The sequence below is a fragment of the Diabrotica virgifera genome, chromosome 2 (genome assembly GCF_917563875.1).
Source record: "Diabrotica virgifera virgifera chromosome 2, PGI_DIABVI_V3a".
Classification (NCBI taxonomy): Eukaryota; Metazoa; Arthropoda; class Insecta; order Coleoptera; family Chrysomelidae; genus Diabrotica; species Diabrotica virgifera.
Genome location: NC_065444.1, coordinates 138,857,386 through 138,880,663, shown reverse-complemented (window position 1 = coordinate 138,880,663; position 23,278 = coordinate 138,857,386). Strand labels below are relative to the sequence as shown.

General features: G+C 35.2%; 1 protein-coding gene across 1 annotated transcript; it reads left to right on the top strand.

Moving 5' to 3' along the window:
- Nucleotides 1-555: 555 nt before the first annotated feature.
- Nucleotides 556-23,278, top strand: LOC126880810 (uncharacterized). The gene is made up of 2 exons (XM_050644872.1): nucleotides 556-1,735; nucleotides 23,247-23,278. Exons 1-2 carry the CDS (start codon nucleotides 556-558, stop codon nucleotides 23,276-23,278), a joined length of 1,212 nt encoding a protein of 403 aa, XP_050500829.1.

The following is a 23,278-nucleotide window of genomic DNA, read 5'->3' as shown; positions in this document are numbered from 1 at the left end:
ATGGAACAGAAACGACGAACATTGTCAGAAAAGAAAGCCTGTTTTCGATGTTTGAAGGTTCGACATTCTTCGAAGAACTGTAGAGCACGTTTGAATTGTATTTTGTGTTGTAAATCCCATGTTGTTTTGATGTGTCCTGATTTACCTGTTAACAAAATTGATACATCGACCTCAAGTATCAGCCGCTCGGAAGAAAATAGGACTGAGGATCAGACGCTTGCGAATTTGAATAATACACAGGTTTTTTTACAAACTCTGCGAGTAAACATAAGAAGTGCACATGGTAAACAAGTAAGGGCACTTATTGACACTGGATCGCAGAGAACATATATTTTACAGCGTACCGCACGAGAAATGGGTTTTTCTGCTAAGGAACGGAAAATATCGTACATACGTTATTTGGCGGTAAAAGTACTTCTGAACAACGACATAAATTATACAAGGTAACTGCGAGTGAAGGAGCTTACTCTTGTTCATTTGATGCCTTATCAACCAAAAATTTGTGCAGATGTCTCTCCTGTTTATCACGGCCCTTGGGTTGAGGAACTTAGTGACATGAATATTTCGCTCAGCGATGTCGGACATATAGCACCAATTGAGATTTTGTTAGGAGCTGATGTTGTAGGCAAATTGTATACAGGGAGGAAATATCAGTTACAGTGTGGTCTTGTAGCAGTTGAAACTTTGTTAGGTTGGACTCTTATGGGCAAGGTGCCGGCAGTTGCTTCTAATTTCAGCACATCTATGATGTCGATTGCGTTGTTTGTTGATAGTTCTTCTGTGGCGAAACTCTGGGAGCTTGATATTATTGGGATAACCGATCCTGTAGAAAAATTGACACGAGAGGTGGCGGCCAAGGAGGCTAAGAATTTTTTCTATGAGACTATCCGATGTGACAACGAAGGTAGGTATGAGGTTATGTTACCTTGGTTGAACAAGCATCCTTTAATTTCAGATAATTTAGTTGTCGCTAGAAGAAGGTTAGATACTACTTTAAATAAGTTGAAAAAGTCAAATTTGTTTGAATCGTATAATTTAATATTCAATGAGTGGTTGAACGAGGGTGTGATCGAAATAGTAAATAATCCCGAAGAGAATAATTGTGTGCACTATTTGCCTCACAGGCCCGTTATTAAAAATACTAGCAAAACCACGAAAATTAGGCCAGTCTTTGATGCATCATCTCATGAACAGGGTCGTCCTTCTCTGAACCAGTGTTTAGAGGTAGGGCCTAATCTTATTGAACTTATTCCTTCTGTGTTATTACGGTTCAGACAACAAAAAATAGGTGTTGTGTCGGATATTCGAAAGGCTTTTCTTCAAATTTCTGTACATTCGAAGGACAGAGATTTTTTGAGGTTCCTATGGGTAAACAATGAGGGAAAGGAATTTGTATTTCGACATAGGAGAGTTGTTTTTGGAGTCAACTGTAGTCCATTTCTTCTGGGTGCTACTATAGAATTTCATTTGATAAAGGCGCTGGAGAAGTGTTGTAATGATATGCCGTACTCTAAAAATACAATTGAAAGGCTTATGATTGGGTTCTATGTAGATAATTGTGTGACTAGTGTTACTGATGAGAATGAGTTGAGAAAGTTCGTGTCAGAAGCAACTGCCATCATGGAGGAAGCTAAGATGGATTTGAGAGGGTGGGAGTCTTCTGGTAGTACAAAAACAGTTGTCCCTGTTCTTGGTCTTCTCTGGGACTCTTCAAGAGACACACTAAAAATCAATGGTGAAATTTTTCAGGGAGTGGTCGGAAAAGAACCCGTAACTAAGAGACTGATGCTTTCTGTAGCTCAGAGTATATTTGACCCTATTGGTTTTACCTGTTATCTCAGATGTTAACAGAGTATCTCTGTTCCCTAAACTGTTGCTGCAGAAACTTTGGGAAAAGCGCCTGGGATGGGATGCACCAGTCGAGAATGACATGGCTGAGGAATTTTGTCAATGGGTTACTCATCTTCCTGAACTGTCGAGTATTGAGATTCCACGTTGGATCCAGGCTGGGCCCATTGAAGCTGACCATTGGAGTTTGCACACCTTTTCAGATGCAAGTAAGAAAGCTTATGCAGCCGTAGTGTTTTTGAGAGTTCTTCGGAATGATGGTGTTTCGATTTTTCTTATAGCAGCTAAGAGTCGTGTGGCTCCTTTGAAGAAGATTTCTATACCTAGATTGGAACTGTTGGCAGCCACTATTGGTGCTAGACTTTATCAGTCAGTCAAAAGACAATTTTCTCAGCATGTTGAGTCTTATTTTTGGAGTGATTCCACTACAGTTCTTTCTTGGATTCAACGTAAGGATGACTGGTCTGTTTTTGTTTTTAATAGAGTTCAGGAGATTATAGAAATTTAGCCAATGCTGAGTGTTGGAAATATGTGCCTGGTTCTCTCAACCCTGCCGATCTTCCATCAAGAGGCTGTGGTGTTCGGCAATTGTTCGAATCTCGATGGACCGGAATGGTTGTACAGAAACGAAAATTATTGGCCCCAACAAAAAGTAGAGGTTGATGAAGAAGAAGTCGGCACTGAGAAAAAGAAAAAAGCCATTTCGTCACTATTGAATATGACGTCCGACGATTGGCACCTGCGTTACTTTTCTCAGTACACAAAACTGTTAAGAATGATGGCTTGGACGCTACGATTTTGTTACAATACGAGAAATTCAAATGGAAAACTTACAGGCGAATTGGTCGCGGAGGAAATCGACAAAGCCGAAATGTTTGTGTTGAAGTTAGTGCAGAACGAAGCGTTCGGTTCAGATACGAAACGAATTTCCTCGCTGACCACGTTTGTCGATGAATTTGGACTTATACGTTTAAAAACTCGCGTTACCGAGAGAATTGACACGGAAGATTTTCGTCTACCTATCTTACTTCCGGGTGAACATTTTATAGTGCGCAAGTTGATTTTGAGCTTACACAAAAACTCTTGTCACGTTGGTACACAGGGACTGCTTAGTTTGCTCCGCGAAAAATATTGGACTTTAGGGGGTAGACGGATTGTGCGGTCCATTTTAAAAGAATGTGGTGTGTGCAAGAGACAAGATGGGAAATCGTTCGAAGTACAAACGCCTTCATTGCCGGCCGATAGAGTTCGAGATGCTGCAGTGTTTGAGATTTCCGGGGTGGACTTAGCTGGGCCTCTTTACTTGAAATCGGGCGAGAAGGCATTGATTTGTTTGTTCACTTGTGCCGTTTATCGCGCAGTTCATCTGGAACTCGTTACCTCCTTGTCAACAAATGCATTTATTCAAGCTTTCCGTCGCTTTGTTGCCAGGCGTGGACGCCCGAGAACGGTTTATAGTGACAATGGAACGAATTTTACGGGACTTGAGAACGCGCTTAAGCAATTGGACTGGAACATGATCGCGGAATATAGTTCTACACAACGTATTAAGTGGCGTTTCAACCCCCCTACAGCTGCATGGTGGGGTGGATTTTGGGAGCGATTAATAGGTATTGTGAAAGGACTTTTGCGAAAAGTTTTGGGTCGAGCGTCTCTCAATTATGAAGACTTATTGACATTGTTGTGTGATTGTGAGAGTATAGTCAACTCGCGGCCATTGACGTATATTTCGGATGATTCTACTGAGTTAGCCGCGTTGACGCCAGGTATGTTTTTACGTGAGCAAGTCAGTTACGAGTTGCCGGATTGTGATTTGCTAGAGCAGAATTCTCTCACACGCAAAATACGCCGTTTGCAAGAGTTGAGAAGTCATTTGCGAAAAAGATTTCGTGCTGAATATCTGGCTCAACTCAAAGCGGGAACGAAGAAGACGAAAGTGTCTAAAGTGTCTATTGGGGATGTCGTTTTAGTAGGCAACGAAAACATCAAGCGTCTTCAGTGGCCTTTAGGAAGAGTTATTGAACTTTTACCCGGTAGAGATAATCAGGTGCGATTAGTTCGTCTTGCGACGGCACAAGGCCAACTTCTGAGACCGTTGCAAAGGCTTTACCTAGTGGAAGTCGTGGAGGCAGTTACTGCTGGCGAGAATATCCAGGGTATTACCCTACGGGATGCGGCTTCAGAGACAGTGCCTCACGAGAACGGTTGTCAGCTCCAGGCTGAGGAAGAATCAAGTGAAATAAGTGCGGGAGTGACAAAAAGCAGAGCACCCGATTTAAATGAAAGATGTACGCGAAGTGGCCGGGTAGTTAAAACTCCTGTAAGATTCAAGTGACATTTTCTTGACTTGATTTTTTCATGACTGTTTGTTTTTGATATATTTTACTTTTCACTTTATTTGATATTTTATTGTAATTTTTCGTGACTCTGTATTTTTTTGAGAAATTTTGTCAAATTCCCCAAGGTGGGAGAATGTCGAGTCATTATAAAATATGGCAGTGTCCGTGTTTAAAAGATATTTCTGCTTTATACATACGGCGAGCCATATGGTTTGGTTTTCGTTGTTTTAAGGTGAAGGGATGATGGGCGTACTAGCCAGCCCACTTGAGATTGAAACCTATGATAAGAATGTATTGCAGTTTTAAGGAATGTGTAGATATTGGATATTATGTTTTTAAGTCAGTCGAGTTTGTAACATTCTTCGGATAACATCCAAATAAAAACTATTGTTTTAAGCTACACTTGCGTATTTTTAATAGGGGTAATTTTCTGTAAACGAAAGTTATTTTCTATAATTTAATTTCGAACCAGGGATCTTTGCGTGAAGTAACTCGTGGACATCCCTACGTAACAAAGACTTTGAAATTTACATTTTCGCGTCCGCTACGGAAAAGATTTCTTCTGTATACCAGAGAAATCTTTTCGTTTAATTCATATAGATGTCGTACCAAGTGTACTGAAGTCTGGTTATTTTATTATTACCAGAAAGGCCAAAAGCATTTTGTTACACCTCGACCATCCACCTAGATGTTCCTGACGAGAGCTTGACATGAGCTCGAAACACGTCGTGTAGAATATCGGTGGTGGTCGAAGTGAAATAAAATGCAATCGCCGTTTCCTTTCATATATATATATATATATATATATATATATATTTAAAAACATGAGATGTAGATCCTTGAAACACACTCAGTGATCAAAAGATCCAAGGTTAATGGTTTGACGACCACTCGTACGAAATCAAACAGATGAAATAGAGAATGTGGAAAAATCCCCTTACGAACAATTCACACATCCACCATTTCGGGTTGGGAAAAATTTTTTTTTGAATAGAATCAAAGATCCAAACACCAGTTCTTAGAAATGTGTTTCGCCCTCTTCAACCTCTCTGGGCTTATCAATAAAGATGAGAGGTTGAATATCTTTAGACACATTCCAATCAAAAAACAACATTCGAGACCTAGACATAGAAGGTGCGTAAATCTACGGCAAGTCCGACAATGACAGTCTCAAGTTTTAATTCCCTAATTACTTAAAGTAAGTAAAATATATGTTTAAAAACATGAGATGTAGATCCTTGAAACACACTCAGTGATCAAAAGATCCAAGGTTAATGGTTTGACGACCACTCGTACGAAATCAAACAGATGAAATAGAGAATGTGGAAAAATCCCCTTACGAACAATTCACACATCCACCATTTCGGGTTGGGAAAAATTTTTTTTTGAATAGAATCAAAGATCCAAACACCAGTTCTTAGAAATGTGTTTCGCCCTCTTCAACCTCTCTGGGCTTATCAATAAAGATGAGAGGTTGAATATCTTTAGACACATTCCAATCAAAAAACAACATTCGAGACCTAGACATAGAAGGTGCGTAAATCTACGGCAAGTCCGACAATGACAGTCTCAAGTTTTAATTCCCTAATTACTTAAAGTAAGTAAAATATATGTTTAAAAACATGAGATGTAGATCCTTGAAACACACTCAGTGATCAAAAGATCCAAGGTTAATGGTTTGACGACCACTCGTACGAAATCAAACAGATGAAATAGAGAATGTGGAAAAATCCCCTTACGAACAATTCACACATCCACCATTTCGGGTTGGGAAAAATTTTTTTTTGAATAGAATCAAAGATATATATATATATATATACATCCCGCTATCATTATGTCATCTTTTCATGTTGCAGTCATTTGGGATCACCAAGAAATACTATCATTTTCGAATTTTAATTCGTGTATGTTTGTTGAGCGCATTTTTTAACGCCCTGTATCGTTCTCAGTTTTCTAAAATTTTAATTTTAAAAATTTAAATTATATACAAAAATTTTTACACTTCATAACCATTTTGACTTCCACCACATAAAAATGTGTATTTCCCATCATTTTGCCGCTTTTCGACGTTGCCACGAGTTAAAAATACCGATCTTTTGAGGACAGGTAGAAAAGGTCTATTGTAAACTTAGAGGATGGAATATTTTGGTAAAATATTCCATCCTCTCAGATTATAAACTACATAAAAGGTAGGTTCTTTACCTGTTCAGCTGGATTACCAAGCAAGGGTCTAAATATTTTACGAGTTGAATTGTGTTTATTTGATTTCATCTGTTAAATTAAAATTTCTCATACCGACTTAAAATATTTGTTTGAAAAATTCATTTTATATTTTCGTTTAATTTACTTAGGGTTTTTGGTCAGAATTTTGAAGAAACGCTTGGTTTGACATAAAATTTGGGACACGTACCTATAGCTAATATGTTAAAGAAAAAAAGTGATATTGTGCCCATATGTGCTTTTGATCTGGAGGTGAGTTTCGTCGGTTATAGGGTATGAAAACAAATACGTTCAAATAAGTCCGGAATTGGATAAACTGACTAATTCTAAGCAACTTCTATTTTATAGCGTTTTTCACTAAGTCAATACTTTTAGAGATATTTGCGAGTGAATATGTTCATTTTTCAACAAAAAAAAAACGTTTTTATACGGTTTTTCGCAAATAACTCAAAAAGTAGGTACTTTATTGAAAAAAAATTAGCAAATAGTAAATATAGCTTATAAAAAAGTGAAAAAATGGTATATGTGTCAGGTCTGTAGACCCAGTAGAAGCAGAGTTATTGCTAAGCTTTGTTTTAAAACCAAGAGGAGTAGGTAAACTAAATGGCAGATTCACACCCAAGAAAGTCACTAGAAATATCATCAGATAAATCTTCTTTTTTGGTTGATCATATCGGCCTTTGACGGTAATCTTGACTAAAAATCTAAAAATAAAAGGAAGAACGCAGAAAATACAAAAATTGCTGATAAAATAAATAAACTAACCTATGAAATGCCAATAGTGTCAAAATTTGATATGAGTAAAATTGCCTGAGGTTGTACCAATTACAAACATTTAAAAACAGACTATAGTGAAAAATAAGCTCTTATATCTCAAATTCCAAATCGAATATTTTAACGTGAAATAAAAAAAATGAAACACTTTTCTGGGAAAACTTATTACAACTTTCTTAAAGTGTTTAAGAAAACGTTTATTTTTATTTTTTTTTTTTAAGTTTCCAGCAGCAAGAGTAAGCAGGTTACGCTCAAAATACAGTTGTTCCTTTTTTTTTGGTTAAAAATATTCTAAAAACTCCCTCTAATTAACAGCCCAAATGGAATTAATCGTTACCACTTCACAAGTAACTTTATGTATTGTTTGTGTTTGTAAGTTTCATCAGTTCAAAGTGCTTATTTGTGGAAAAATTTGGTTTTAAAGTAAATTTTTTTAAATCTTTAATTTTGAAAAAAAGACTTTTGTCAAAATAACTTAAAAATTATTAGTGATACCAAATATCTTAAAGAGTAAAAAATGTAGGTGTTGCTTTTTTAAATATTTGGAATTTTTTGATTTTCTGGAAGACAAAAATTGGTTAAGATATGGCTGTTCAAAATTTGCATATACATACTCGTGACTAGTGATTCGTTCGAGGCCTTTCAACAAAACCCCTTTCAAAAATAAGCATTTTGAAGCAATGCAACTTACAGATCATATACAGGGTTTCCCCGAAAATAGTGCGTTCCTTAAAGGTATAGATAGAAAGCACAATGTAGAGCAAAAAAGTCTTATAACATTTTATTCTAAATTCAGCCGTTTGACCAAAAAACGAAAATACATTTTGATATGCAAATTGATACTCAATTAGTAAATAAACAAGGGGTCCCATTAGATTAAATTTCACAGTCACAGGTTCTTCTACGCCATGTTGCCAGGTCATATAAATTTATGAAAATAAAAATTTACTCTTATGGAGAACAACGTAATTTTTGTTGAAACGGTTAACTTTAGGAAAAAATGTTACAACACCTTTTTGTTCTAAATTGTGTATTATATCCACACCTTAAAGGAACGCACTATTTTCGGAGACACCCTGTATAAACAATACATTTATCTAAAGTAACGTGTGAAGCGGTAACAATTAATTTTCATGACTTTCTTTTGCCAAAAAAAAGGGAACGATTTTATTTTCAGCGTAACTTGCTTACTTTTCACGCTAGAAACTGTTTTAAAAACACCAAAAAAAATTTTTTTAAACACTTTAAAAGAGTTATGATGAGTGTTTCCCGAAAAGTGCTTTATTTTTTTGGTTATTTTACGTTGAAATATTCGATTTGGTATTTGACGAATAAGAACCTATTTTTCATTAGCTGCAACCCTGCTTCTACTGGGTCTACAGACCTTATACTGACACCTCTTTTTCATAAGCTATATTATTGCTAGGAATATTTTCTTCGATAAAATATGTACATACTTACTTTTTGAGTTATTTGCGAAAATCCGTCCAAAACGTGTTTTTCTATGAAAAATAAACATATTCACTCGCACATACCTCGAAAAGTATTGACCTAAAACTTTTATAGAACAAAATTTGCTTAGAATTAGAATTAGTCAGTTTATCCACTTCCGGACTTATTTTGCACGTATGTTTTTTCACCTCCAAGAAGGGGTGAAAGTCACATCCAGGACAAGAGAACATATCGGCATAATCTCACTTTTCTCTTTGGCATTTTAGCTACGTGTGTGCCAAATTTTATGTCAATCCAAGCGGTTCTTTAAAATCTGGAGGTTTTGCGATATTTTATCGTGAGTGAATGGAATAATAATTATTACAACGGCAATTATTGCCGTTGTCACTTTTAGATAAGAAGTCATTATCACAATGATATAGTCAGGTTAACTGAATTGTATAATTATTGTTTTTATCATTAAATGTGAAAACCTAGAATTATCCATGTCTGTCCGTCAATAAACACAACTCGTCTATTAGTAGGACAGAAAGAATGACAAATAAGGTGTCAAATGAAAGCCTATAACCAAAATATGATATTACATGTGAGAAGTTTGACCTCGGACTGCCTGTTCCAGAGTTGCAACCGAAAGTACTGTTTTAAATTCGTCGAAATAGTACAAACTATTGGTCAACACGACTAAGAAAGACCAGAACAAATACATACTTCCGGTTTCATGCCTGTCTGTTCGTCCATATCTGTAGGTGAACAAAATTCATCCGTCATATCAGCTGACAAAAAGTTACACGAAGGGTTCAAATATCGACTGCCGGTTCAACTTCCGGTCACTTTTTGTGAAAAATTAGAACTTACGATGTCCAATTGCTTGTTACAATTTTTTTTATAAGTGTTCTACTCTATCTATTCTGACTTTTCATTAACTTACTTAGATCACATATAATTTAATACAGTTTTGATGTCAGGGTCTTCAAAATTTATGTGGTGAGTTCCGGTATGTGATGAATGAAAAACGACTCCATAAGCAGAAGAAAAAAGTGTTCTCAAGACCTAAGACAATACATCGACTCACAAGAGCGTTGTGACAGTAGCAGAAATTCGAGTTGGGGTTCTAATTACTTTCTCATGCGGCTTACTCTCCTGACTTGGCCCCCTCCGATTATTAAGTGTTCCCAAATCTGAAGAAATGATGGGCGAGTCACAAAGTTTCACAAAAAAGCGAATATTTCGCGAAATGAACGTCAGATCGAAAAACTAAAAAATGCGTGTTCAATATTTTTCAAAAGTCTATCGAATGATACCAAAAACGAACCCCCACGGAAAGGGGTGAGGAGTAAATTAAAAATTTTAAATACGAACCCTGCGATATTTCGCGAAATGAACATCAGAGTGCCAGTGTGTGCTTTTTTTCTGGGGATGAGTACCACCCCCTTCTCGAGTGTGAAAAAATATAGGTCCAAATAAGTCCGTAAGTGGATAAACTAATTAAATTCCTTGTAACTTTTGTTTTTAGATGGTTTTTCGCAAATAAATCAAAAAGTAAGTATTTGATCGAAAAACTATTCCTAGCAAATATAAAGCTTATAAAACAGTAAAAAAAATGATGTATGTATGAAGTCTGGACACACAATAAAAACAGAGTTGGAGCTAATCAAAAGTTGGTTCTTATTCGTCAAATTCCAAATCGACTAGTTCAACGTAAAATGTCCAAAAAATAACGCACTTTTCGGGGAAAACTCGCCACAAATTTTTTAAAGAGTTTAAAAAAAGTTTTATTTTTGTTATATAAAAAGTATCTATTCTATCACCATCAGCATCAAAAGTAGACCGGGCAGTATCGTCGCCCCCGCTAGCGAAATTATTCCGATTCGATTTTTTTGCACAAACTTACTCAAAAAGAGGTCCTTATAACATATCCAAAGGGTGCCGGGCGGTGCATTGGTCGAAAAATTGTTTAAAAAATTTTTTTGAAACAAATTCACAAAAACAATTTTTTCATTTCGAACAATTTTTTTTAGATAACTTGTGTCATTCTGGGCAAAAAAGGTGTCTTGCCATTTTTGTTTAAAATTGATTGTTGTCGAGTTATATGCGATTAAAAATTTGAAAAATGCGAAAATGGCCATTTTTAAGTCTTAATAACTCGATTAAAAGTTATTATTATGAAATTAAAAAGTGAGCAGATCAAGTTTCAAACCCTTGCTTCAAGGTCCTTAAGAGATTTTTGTCATTATTTTATTACAAAGCTGTTATTTTTAATTATTAATAATTAGCGCTATAGTCCCGGATTTATCGTCGCCCCTGTTAGTGAAATTATTCCGATTCGATTTTTTTGCACAAACTTACTCAAAAAGAGGTCCTTATAACATATTCACAAGGTGCCGTGGTCGAAAAATTGTTTAAACAATTTTTTAAACAAATCCACAAAAATAATTTTTTCACTTTGAACAATTTTTTTTTAGATAATTTTGGACATTCTGAACAAAAAAGGTCTCTTGTCAATTTTCTCTAAAATTGATTGTTGTCGAGTTATACGCGATTTAAAACCTGAAAAATGCGAAAATGGCCATATAACTCGACAAAAATCAATTTTAGAGAAAAATCTCAAGATACCTTTTTTGCTCAGAATAACCCAACTTATCTAAAAAATCGTTCATAATGAAAAAATTATTTTTGTGAATTTGTTTAAAAAATTGTTTAAGGTGATACAGTAGCGATCAACAGGTAGCCAAAACGCGTTCCAAGATTGCGGCTGTAATTTTGAATATTTTTTCAAGATATTTGGCACACGTATCCGTAATATAATAAAGAATGGCGGTACAGAGCCCAATTTGAAAAATATATTAGGTAATATTTGAAAATTATTCTGTAATTAAATACAATATTAAAAAAACGAGCCTGTACCGCCATTAAGAAGAACAAAAAAATACACTTTCTTCAAATAAACTTTTTTATCCGATGCCTAGATTTTGTGTCATTTTGGAACTACTAAAATGTTTTATTTCATTAGTCCAAAACAAAATTTAAATTTTTTAATTCGACAAAATATTTCCACGCACAGGCTGTGGTCTGTATTAATTCGAGAACCAAGAGAGACAGCTCATTAACCGCCTTTCATTTTTTCTTAGAAAATAAACGATCTCTACACAAAGTACTTATAGGATAATACGCCGCCGTTATGAAATGATTGTAGGCTGTTAAAATGACGAAGGATGTTTTACCCGGAAATCCGAATTTTATATACTTTTGTTATATTTAATACCCTAATAGCACACGACGTCCTTTGGACGTCCAAAATAGGTCAATTTTTGGTCCTAACGTCCATGGACCATAAACGGACGTCCTTTGGACGTCCGACGCTGGACGTACTTCGGGTGTACTAAATATGTACGTCCTTTGGACGTCCGGCGTTGGACGTCCTTCAGGTGGACTAAATATGTACGTCCTTTGGACGTCCGGCGTTGGACGTCCTTCGGGTGGACTAAATATGTACGTCCTTCGGACGTCCGGTGTTGGACGTCCTTCGGGTGGAATAAATATGAACGTCCTTTGGACGTCCGTACTCGGACGAAATACGGACCTTTTCCAATCGTCCATATTGGACATATTCTACCAATAAGGGGATTAAACAGCAAAATTATTTAATAAAATATTAACTTAATTATGTTAATAAAATAGTTTAAATGGAAAAGATTATAAATCATATTTAATTCAAAACTGTATATGTAGTTTAATATCTAATACATGTTTTTGTTTTTATGTAAAGTGTGAAAATCTGATCGGTAAATTATTCGTTATGTCCACTCTACATCAACAATAAATTGAACAAGAAATTGACTAAGTTATTCAAGGCCAAATTTGACGAGTACAAAATGTATGATTTGTAAAAGAAAATGAAGGAATTTGATGAAATAGAACAATTGGATATGTTTTATTTTGTCAAATTTCTTTATTTTCTGTTTATTCACGGCAAAATTGGAAGTAGAATTGTGTTTTGTATAAGCCAAATTTGACCTTGAATAACTTGTCGTCAATTTCTTGTTCAATTATTGTTGATGTAAAGTGGACTTTATAATGTTTTATTATTCCCGTTACCAAGATGATAGAAGTTTGGTGGTTAATTCTAATAAGCAAAAATATAATTTTTATCAATGTATCCTTACTACAGATGAATATTGAGAGCATATTTTTGAAGTTAAGCGTACGTGTGCCCAAAATAGGTCCAGTTTTAGTCCTAATGCGGATGGACAATAAATGAACGTCCTTCGGATGTCCGACGTTGGACGTACTTACGTGTTGAATAAATATGAACGTCCTTTGGACGTCCATTGGACGTCCGTGCTCGGACGTCCGTTGGACATTGACATCGATCCGTGAGCGTCATCTGCAAAGAAGAAAATTACAAGCCAGGACAACCAATCCAAATAGTGAGTGTTTCAAACTTTTGTGTTGTGTTGTCAAAAGTTTATTTAATTATTTATGTTTTTCCTTACATACTTACACATTTTTTCAAGCTTTTTGGTATATTTTTCATATTTTTTACTATATTTCGATAAAAAAATTCTTCGCAGTTTTATCCTAATCAACATCATCATCATTCTATCCAAAAAGGCAAATCGCCAAAATCGCAATTTTATCATAATATGATATGTATATTTGCATTTTACCACATTTTTTCGATGTTTTGAAACATTTTTGTATATCTTTTGTGTATCTATCTATATTTTGTATATCACCCCTCCTCGGGGTGAAACTCACCCCCCAAATTCACGTACTAATTTGTAAGTACACATACTTTGTAAGTATGGAATAAAGGTTGCTTAATATTAATCAGTTTATCGAAGTCCGGACTTATTTTGAACGTTTTTCACCCCAGAGAAAGAGTGAAACTCACCCCAGGGCAATAGCACACATTGGCACAATATCACTTTTTTTCTTTGGCATGTTAGCTATGCGTATGCCAAATTTCATGTCAATCCTTTAAAATTTACAGCAAAAACCATCAAAGAATGTAGTAATACTTGTTTTCATGAAGTCGGTGATAGAGTTTGACAAATCTTTATGGTTGTTAAATATCTTTTAATTTGTGTATTCGATTTTTAAAGGTAGGTACAACGTCATACGTCCATTTGGCACAATAAAAAATAACCTTCGACCGGTACATATTGCTTGTATCGATGCTCGGTGCATTGTTCAGTCATAAATTTTACCTGTCCCTATAGCGTCGGCCGTCGGGTCCTATTGTAAATTATTATAATAATAGTCCGTCTCGGTATTTTATTATTTCTGTCATAAGTATCTCTGTGGAAATGCAAATGCTGCTTGTAACATCCCAAAAACCAGCTCTACTATTAATTGTACTCGTATAAATAAGTGTATAATATGTACCTACCTACTTATTTATTGTATTCATTTATAGACCTGGATCCCGCGTAATAAAAAAAGTTGATTAACAGCAAGCTGAAAATTTGTTAATAGCTTCACGGTGTCTAGTCGGACAAACTTTGATGTACGGGAATACTGGAACCGGGGAAGTTTTAATTGTGGAACAGGTTAAAAACTTGGAACATCAGACTACCGAAAACGTTCCATGTATTTTGTCGGACAGAACTTCCAATTGATTTGTTACCATTTCATTAAACTCTTATGCAAAAATCAGACTGCGTACCAGTCTACTTTTATTCTCTTAATATTTTTACTTAAAAAAAGTGTACTACAATCATCTCGCTAAACTTAATATAACTGTTTTCGAGATAAACCCATTTTAAATCTGCGATATAACATAATTTTTTGCATAATATTGTAGTTAAATCCGAAAAATCAACTTAAAACCATAATAATAATTGTGCCAATTCTCATTTATGTCATTTATATTTTTGGAGATTTTTATGGTTTATAAGTTATTTTTCGAGTTTAGCGAGACGAATGTAGTATATATTTTTTAAGTAATAATATTAAGAGAATAAAAGTTTTGATTCGAAAAGTATATGTAATGTAGAGTTCCCTCAGCGATGTGATATAATATTATTACAGTATAGCTCCCCGTGCATGACAAGCTTATGGAGGTAGCCCATATAGCCTAGGCTATAATATTATTAAAAAAATCACTTAGATGGGACAATGGCTTTAGGAAATTCGAGACATCAAAAATGGCCCATTTTTAAGGTGGTGCGTTAATTTCTTGGAGAAATGTAATTATAATTTAATGTAAATAATCTAATATCCAATAATTGTAAATTAATATAAGATGTAATATAAGTTCCTTAAAAAATATATTTTTTATTTCCCACAATACATTCTCCACAGGTATAAATATCGTCTCTAGACGTCCACCGAACGTCCTCCCAGGACGTTAGATGGATGATCGGCAGCAATACATTGGACCAAACTGGGACGTCCTATGAAGGCCCAATTGACGTCCACCGAACGTCCCTTCGGACGTTAGGTGGACCTCCATTGGGCGTTTGGCAACGTGGAATTTGGACCAAAATTGGACGTCCTGTTAAGGTCCAATTCACGTCCCCTAAGACGTCCGATTAAGATCCAATTTACTCCGATTAAGGTCCAATTTACGTCCAATTAAGGTCCCATTTACGTCCGATTAAGGTCCAATTTACGTCCGATTAAAGTCCAATTTACGTCCGATTAAGGTTCAATTTACGTCCGATTAAGGTCCAATTTACGTCCGATTAAGGTTCAATTTACGTCCGATTAAGGTCCAATTTACGTCCGATTAGGGTCCAATTTACGTCCCCTAGGACGTCCGATTAAGGTCCAATTTACGTCCGATTAAGATCCAATATATGTCCCCTCGGACATTAGATGGACGTCCAATGGACGTTCGGTAGCGCGACATTTGGACCAAAATAGGACGTATAAAGGACGTTCCTCGGACGAAAACGGACGTCCAATGGACGTCCCTAAAGTCCGTGAAGGACGTCCATTGGACGTCCTTGTGCTATTAGGGTAGGTACCTAGCTATAATTCTGGTGATTTTTTAAATCCTCTATTGTTAAGAGAATTTACACCTTTAGCCAAAGTTTTACGATTTTCTAACGGAAATTAACAAGTTATTTTAAATACGCACCAATTATCGATGTTGAAAGGAGTTTTTCAAGTTATAAAAATATTTTGTCTGATCAAAGAATATGTTTCCTCGTAAAGAATTTGGAAAAACACATTGTAGTGAATTATAATCGAAGATATATTTATAGTGATATTGTTGTTTTATTTTAAATAGGTAACTATTGGTAGCAGTTTTTGTAAAAACTGTGAATAAATTGCATATATAAAAAATGATTTTATTTGAAAAATAATAAATAAGATTACTAAATAAGACAGAAAATTTGTGGTTTCCCGAAATGCGCATTTTTTGAATTTTTGTGCATATCTTGCGCATATTTCGTAATTTTTTACCGCATATATATGCGAATATTTCATCAAAATTGATCGCATATAAAGCCGCTCCCTAGTCATTGTATTCTGTTGGCTGATTCCAATGATTTGAGCCGCCGTACGACACGTTGGGACCAATGGGAGTGAAGATACGTAACTAATACCTATCAAGAGGTTTACTCAAACTTCTTTTCTGTACTTATACCTACCACTCGGTATAAGTACAAAAAAGAAGTTTGTGTAAACCTTTGCACAACTGTGTAAATACTAAAGAAAAATCTAAAATATTAAAAAAAAATAGTGGAATCCGTTAATCTGTTCTCGAAAAAATTAGCTATGAAAATGAGCATAATTTTCTATATCCCTAACTTTTGACGAGCAGTTTAGCTTAAATGGGGAAAAGCGGTAAGCTTAGACCAAACACCAGTAGGAGGCATTCAATTAATTGAGGAAAAAAATTAAATGGATAACAATATTCATTTCAGTTATAGAAAAGGCATTGCCCCGCTAGAATGGTTGAAATCACAAGTAACAATTAATAGTCCTACAAAAAAGACAGGCGCTTGAAAGTGATAAGACCATTGAGCAATAAGCCTGCGAACTGCCTTTTAAACACATTCTTAATAATAATCCATAACACAATTAAAAAAAGGTTTGTTAAGAAATTCTTTTATAGACTTCAGAAATTCAACAACTTCTCCTGATTATGTTTAAAAAACGTACGGAATGCACTAAATGAAAAAAAGAAGAAAAAGATTTATCATACCGTTATACTCTAATATATTCTTACGTTGAATATTTGATGCTTCCCTGTAGAGTATAAAACGGACAGTTGTGTTTTTCCCGTGAGCTGCCTTGTTTAGTCTTCTTTGTCGTTCTATTCGTTAAATCCTATCCTTTCAAGTCACAGCGTCAGAAAGCAGTGGGTATATGCAGTGAACGGGAGGCCTATGTCGAGCAGTGAACGTTGGGGCTCTTTCGCGTTTATCATATGTAGAGAAGTCGCTTGTCAAAAACTGGACGTATGTAATCGTATTCTATTTGTTAAATACTCTCACCTAATATGTCATACCATGTGTGTTAATCCATTTTATTTCTACAATTTTAAAGTGTTATTACATGCCGTCATTTTCATTTGTCTACACCATCTTATTCTGCCAGTTAAATCCCATCATTTCAGACGCTGTACGTCACGATTGAACCAATAGAACCGTAGATACAAGACTAAGGCCCTTTTGACATGATGCTGTAATTGATTTTCATACGTCATTGTATTATATTAGTCAAATCCAGTTATTTTAGGTGCTGTACGCCACGATTGGACCAATAGGAGCGAAGATACGTAAATAAGGCCCTTTTGACATATTGCTGTATTTGATTTTTCTGTGTCATTGTATTCTGTTCATTAAACCCTACCATTTGAGCTGCTGTACGTCACAATTGGACCAATAGGACTAGATATACATAACTAGGGCCCTTTTGACTTGTTGCTGTATTTGATTTTTCTGTGTCATTGTATTTTATTTGTCAAGTCCTATTATTTGAGATGCCGTACGTCACGATTGGTCTTATAGGACCGAAGATACGCGACTAAGGCCCTTTTGACATGAGGTTGTATTTGATTTTTCTCTCATTGTATTCTGTTTGTCAAATCCTATCATTTGAGGTGCTATACATCACGATTGGACCAACAGGACCGAAGATACATAACTAAGGCCCTTTTGACATATTGCTTGTTTGATTTTTCTGTGTCATTGTCTTCTATGATGTCTAAGGCATATCTCTGATATGCCCTATTTTTAAATTGGACTTCGTAAGTCCTAGGTTTTCACCCACAAGCTTTTATTTGACACCTCATTTGTCATTCTACCCGGTATAATGGCGGAGGAGTTATATTGGCGGTCGTACGGACCGACAGAAAGAGTACCCAGCTCAAATATCTCACCTTTAGTACCATCCTTGGATTATAAGCTTTCATTTGACACCTCATTTATTATTATAGCTGGTATAATGATAGAGGAGTTACATTCGCGGTCGGACGGACCCACCGACAGACCGCCTAGGTCAAATATCTCACCTTTAGTACCATCCTTGTATTACCAGCTTACATTTGACACCTTATTTGTCATTCTACCTGGTATAATGACGGAGAAGTTATATTCGCGGTCGTACGGACCGACAGAAAGATTGTCTAGGCCAAATATCTCACTTTTAGTACCATCCTTGGATTATAAGCTTTCATTTGACACCTTATTTATCATTCTACTTGGTATAAAGACGCAGAAGTTATAGTCGCGGTCGTACGGACCGGCGGAAAGACAGCTTAGGTCAAATCGCTCACCTGTAGTACCATCATTGGATTATCAGCTTTCATTTGACACCTCATTTGTCATTCTACTTGGTATAAAGACGCAGAAGTTATAGTCGCGGTCGTACGGACCGGCGGAAAGACAGCCTAGGTCAAATCGCTCACCTGTAGTACTATCATTGGATTATCAGCTTTCATTTGACACCTCATTTGTCATTCTACCTGGTATAACGACGGAGGGGTTATATGCGCGGTCGTACGGACCGACGAAAAGACAGCCTGGGTCAAATATCTCACCTTTAGTACCATCCTTGGAATATAAGCTTTCATTTGACACCTCATTTGTCATTCTACCTGGTATAATGACGGAGAAGTTATATTCGCGGTCGTACGGACCGACAGAAAGATTGCCTAGGCCAAATATCTCACCTTTAGTACCATCCTTGGATTATAAGCTTTCATTTGACACCTCATTTATCATTCTACCTGGTATAATGATTGAGGAGTTATACTCGCGGTCGGACGGACCGACGGACAGACCATGTAGGTCAAATATCTCACCTTTAGTACCATCCTTGGAATATCAGCGTTCATTTGACACCTCATTTCTCATTCTACATGGTATAATGACGGAGGAGTTATATTCCCGGTCGTACGGACCGTCGGAAAGACAGCCTAGGTCAAATATCTCACCTTTATTACCATCCTTGGAATATAAGCTTTCATTTGACACCTCATTTGTCATTCTACCTGGTATAATGTGGAGGAGTTATATTGGCGGTCGGAGGGACCGGCGCACAGATCGTCTAAGTTAAATATCTCACCTTTAGTACCATCCTTGTATTATAAGCTTTCTTTTGACACCTCATTTGTCATTCTACCTGGTATAATGACGGAGGAGTTATATTCGCGGTCGGAGGGACCGACGGAAAGACAGCCTAGGTCAAATATCTCACCTTTAGTACCATCCTAGGATTATCAGCTTTCATTTGACACCTCATTTGTCATTCTACCTGGTATAATGACGGATAAGTTATATTCGGGGTCGGAGGGACCGAGTCACAGACCGCCTAAGTCAAATATCTCACCTTTAGTACCATCCTTGTATTATAAGCTTTCTTTTGACACCTCATTTGTCATTCTACCTGGTATAATGACGGAGGAGTTATATTTGCGGTCGGAGGGACCGACGGAAAGACAGCCTAGGTCAAATATCTCACCGTTAGTACCATCCTTGGATTATATGCTTTCATTTGACACCTCATTTGTCATTCTACCTGGTATAATGATGGAGGAGTTATATTCGCGGTCGTAAAGACCGACGGACAGACCGCCAAGGTCAAATATCTCACCTTTAGTACCATCCTTGGATTATCAGCTTTCATTTGATACCTCATTTGTCATTCTAGCTGGTATATTGACGGAGGAGTTGTGGTTACAGACAGACGGACAGACGGACGTGGATAATACAAAGTTTTCACATTTTTTCAAAATTGGGTTAAAACAATAAAACATGATGCCAGACTGATTTCTTTATGAAAATAATATATACATTCTCAAATTGTCTATTTTTCGTTGTGAATAATATTGTATTCAACAGTGATGCCAAATTTCTGATGCCAAAATGATTGATAATGAAAGTGGGATATACGTTTTCATGTATATAACGGCAGCGACAAAACGGTAAAACACTGAACTAAATGTATATAATATTTTCACTGTACGATCATTTTGGACTCAAACATTTTATGGAATAAACTTATATAACTTAGTAAGAGGTAAACAAGGAAAGCTGATATATTAAAGTAACATCAAGGAATCAAATCTCTAACTACCGAGCTGATTAGACTTCTGGTAGCAAGTACAGGAATAAAGTTATTAAGGTAGTGTAAAGTGGCATCGATATACAGATGCCACTTTGCAAGACGATGCCAAATCGATGGTAAATGCATAATGTATCGATGCCAAATTGATAGTAGGATGTATATATATATATATATAACAGGTATATAATCTTTGCTGAACAGTTAGGAAACAAGGTTGAAATATTGGGGTAGCAGTAGTGTATATATATAAATAATATATTATATATATAAATATATATATTATATATATAAATAATTGCTGCTACCCCAATATTTCAACCTTGTTTTATATATATATATATATATATATATATATATATATATATATATATATATATATATATATATATATATATATATATAGAGCCCAGAGAGGTTGAAGAGGGCGAAACACATTTCTAAGAACTGGTGTTTGGATCTTTGATTCTATTCGAAAAATTTTTCCCAGCCCGAAATGGTGGATGTGTGAATTGTTCGTAAGGGGATTTTTCCACATTCTCTATTTCATCTATTTGATTTCGTACGAGTGGTCGTTAAACCAATAACCTTGGATCTTTGGTTCACTGAGTGTGTTTCAAAGATCTACATCTTATGTTTTTAAACATATATTTTACTTACTTTAAGTAATTAGGGAATTAAAACTTGAGACTGTCATTGTCGGATTTGCCGTAGACTTAAGCACCTTCTATGTCTAGGTCTCGAATGTTGTTTTTTGATTAGAATGTGTCTAAAGATATTCAACCTCTTGTCTTTACCGACGAGCCCAGAGAGGTTGAAGAGGGCGAAACACATTTCTAAGAACTGGTGTTTGGATCTTTGATTCTATTCGAAAAATTTTTCCCAGCCCGAAATGGTGGATGTGTGAATTGTTCGTAAGGGGATTTTTCCACATTCTCTATTTCATCTATTTTATATATATATATATATATATATATATATATATATATATGTATATATATATACATCCTACTATTCCTATGGACTCAAACCATACCGCAACCTTACAGCCTCTCCTATTTAGAGGTGTATATAATAGTTTTAATCGAATTTATTGAATCTAGTGACAAAACATTCTCAATGCACAAATTTTCATTTTGATAAGATTAAATTCAATATATACTGTTCCGTTCGCTTCTTTTATCATTAGCATCTCATTAGGACGTTCTATTTTTACAGCCTCATTAGTATAATTTTTATCAGGATTCTGGTATTACGGCCTCGTATACACCACCTTACAGACTCATACAATGTTGTCAATTCTCTCACTGCCTATTTAGATAAATCGGGGTTTCCCCTTTCAATTTGGTGTTTAAGCGAACGAAGTTTATTTTGCATTTCTCGAGTGTTAAGTAATGAATATTTTAAAACAGTATATTATTTCAGTAATCTATATTTTAAACAAACACTTATAAATGACAAAGTATTTTTATGATTTCTAAAAAGTTGAACATGATATTTTATTCAAAGGAATGGTGAATTTAAGTTAGCGCAATACTTTTTTAACAATATTTGTTCGTCTATCGTTTAGTTTCCGTCGGATAGTAATCTAGAATTCCTAATTAATAATATATTATACTGAGGACATTTCCTGAAGTTTGATTATAATTCTTCTTCTTTAAGTGTAATATTATCATCCCATCTCTTTAATGGTGAATCTGTCCTTTTTTAAAATGGAGACTTATCTCGTACTACGTACTATGCTGTCCTCTTCTATTTTGCTGATGAGGCTGTTCCATTCTCTTTTTCGTTTGTTGAACTCATTTTTTAATGTTGTTTATTCTGCATAGGTAATAGTGTTTTGCGGTTATGCTTCTTACTATTCTCATATCATTCTTCTCCAAATATCTTCTTATCGTACTTATGTCAAGCCTTGTTTTTGCTTTATACCTATGTCATGGTAGTTCGGATTTATATTTGTATAATTACGTTTTTGCTTCGATTTTCAAGCATGTTTCTCTATATCGTGTATTTAAGACACCCTGAGATTCTACTTGCCTTTAGCATTTTTTGTTCCCTTACTTTCTCTGCAGTGTTATTATCGCTCGATAAGGTTATCGAGCTAATATCAACTAGTAACTAGTCGTCTTTAAGGGGAGCGGAGCAAAATGCAAAATTTTGACAAATAAAAATTTTCAATGTGTTTTAAATGTATTCATTTTTTTTTGAATCCTGAGAAAACTAATTAATATTTTTGGAAAATTTAAACGCAGAATGAAATATTACATTATTACCGAGGGCCGAAAGTCACTGAAAACTTCTATAATGTTTATTTTAATAAGTTACAAAGTTACAGGGATGAAAATAAAAGAGAAAATTTAGTGTGATTTTTAATTGCAAATATTTCATTCAAAAGAAACTTTTTATTTATTATAAGGCACTTTCTACCCTTGTTAATAGAGCAGTCTTTCATTCTGCGTTTAAATTTTTCAAAAATCCTTATTAGTTTTCTCCGGATTCGAAAAAAATTAATACATTTAAAACACATTGAAAATTTTGACATGCGTTAAAATTTTGCATTTTGGTCCGTTCCCCTTAATCGAACGAAGCTATTTCTCGCATGTGATGTTCCGTCTCCGACTTTTCGGTAAATCTACCGAATTGCCCCTTGTATTACCGATTTGAACAAAAAATATCATAATACACTATATTTTACTTTAAAATAAATTCAATCCATTCTTTCACAGATTTTGCTCAGGATTACAACCGCTTAGATTGACATGAAATCTGAAATGCGCATAGGAAACATGTCGAAAAAAAAAAACTATATTTATATTGCCGATATGCGTTTGTACGCCAGGGAGGAATATCATCCATTCTTGAGGGTGAAAATATTTAATCTTTACATAACTGCGGCAATCGATGGAGAATTCAATTCATAGCAAAAAATGTTATACACACTTCTCTCGGTTAGTTAATATTTTTTGTGATTTGGGTGATTTTTCAAAAATATCTCGCAAACAGTACATTTTAAGCAAAAAGCCATAAAATGCAAGTCAAAAAGAAACCATTCAAAAATATGAATTAATTTTTTTTTAATTTTTATAGCGGCGATAGAAGCCGAGTTACAACCTGATTAG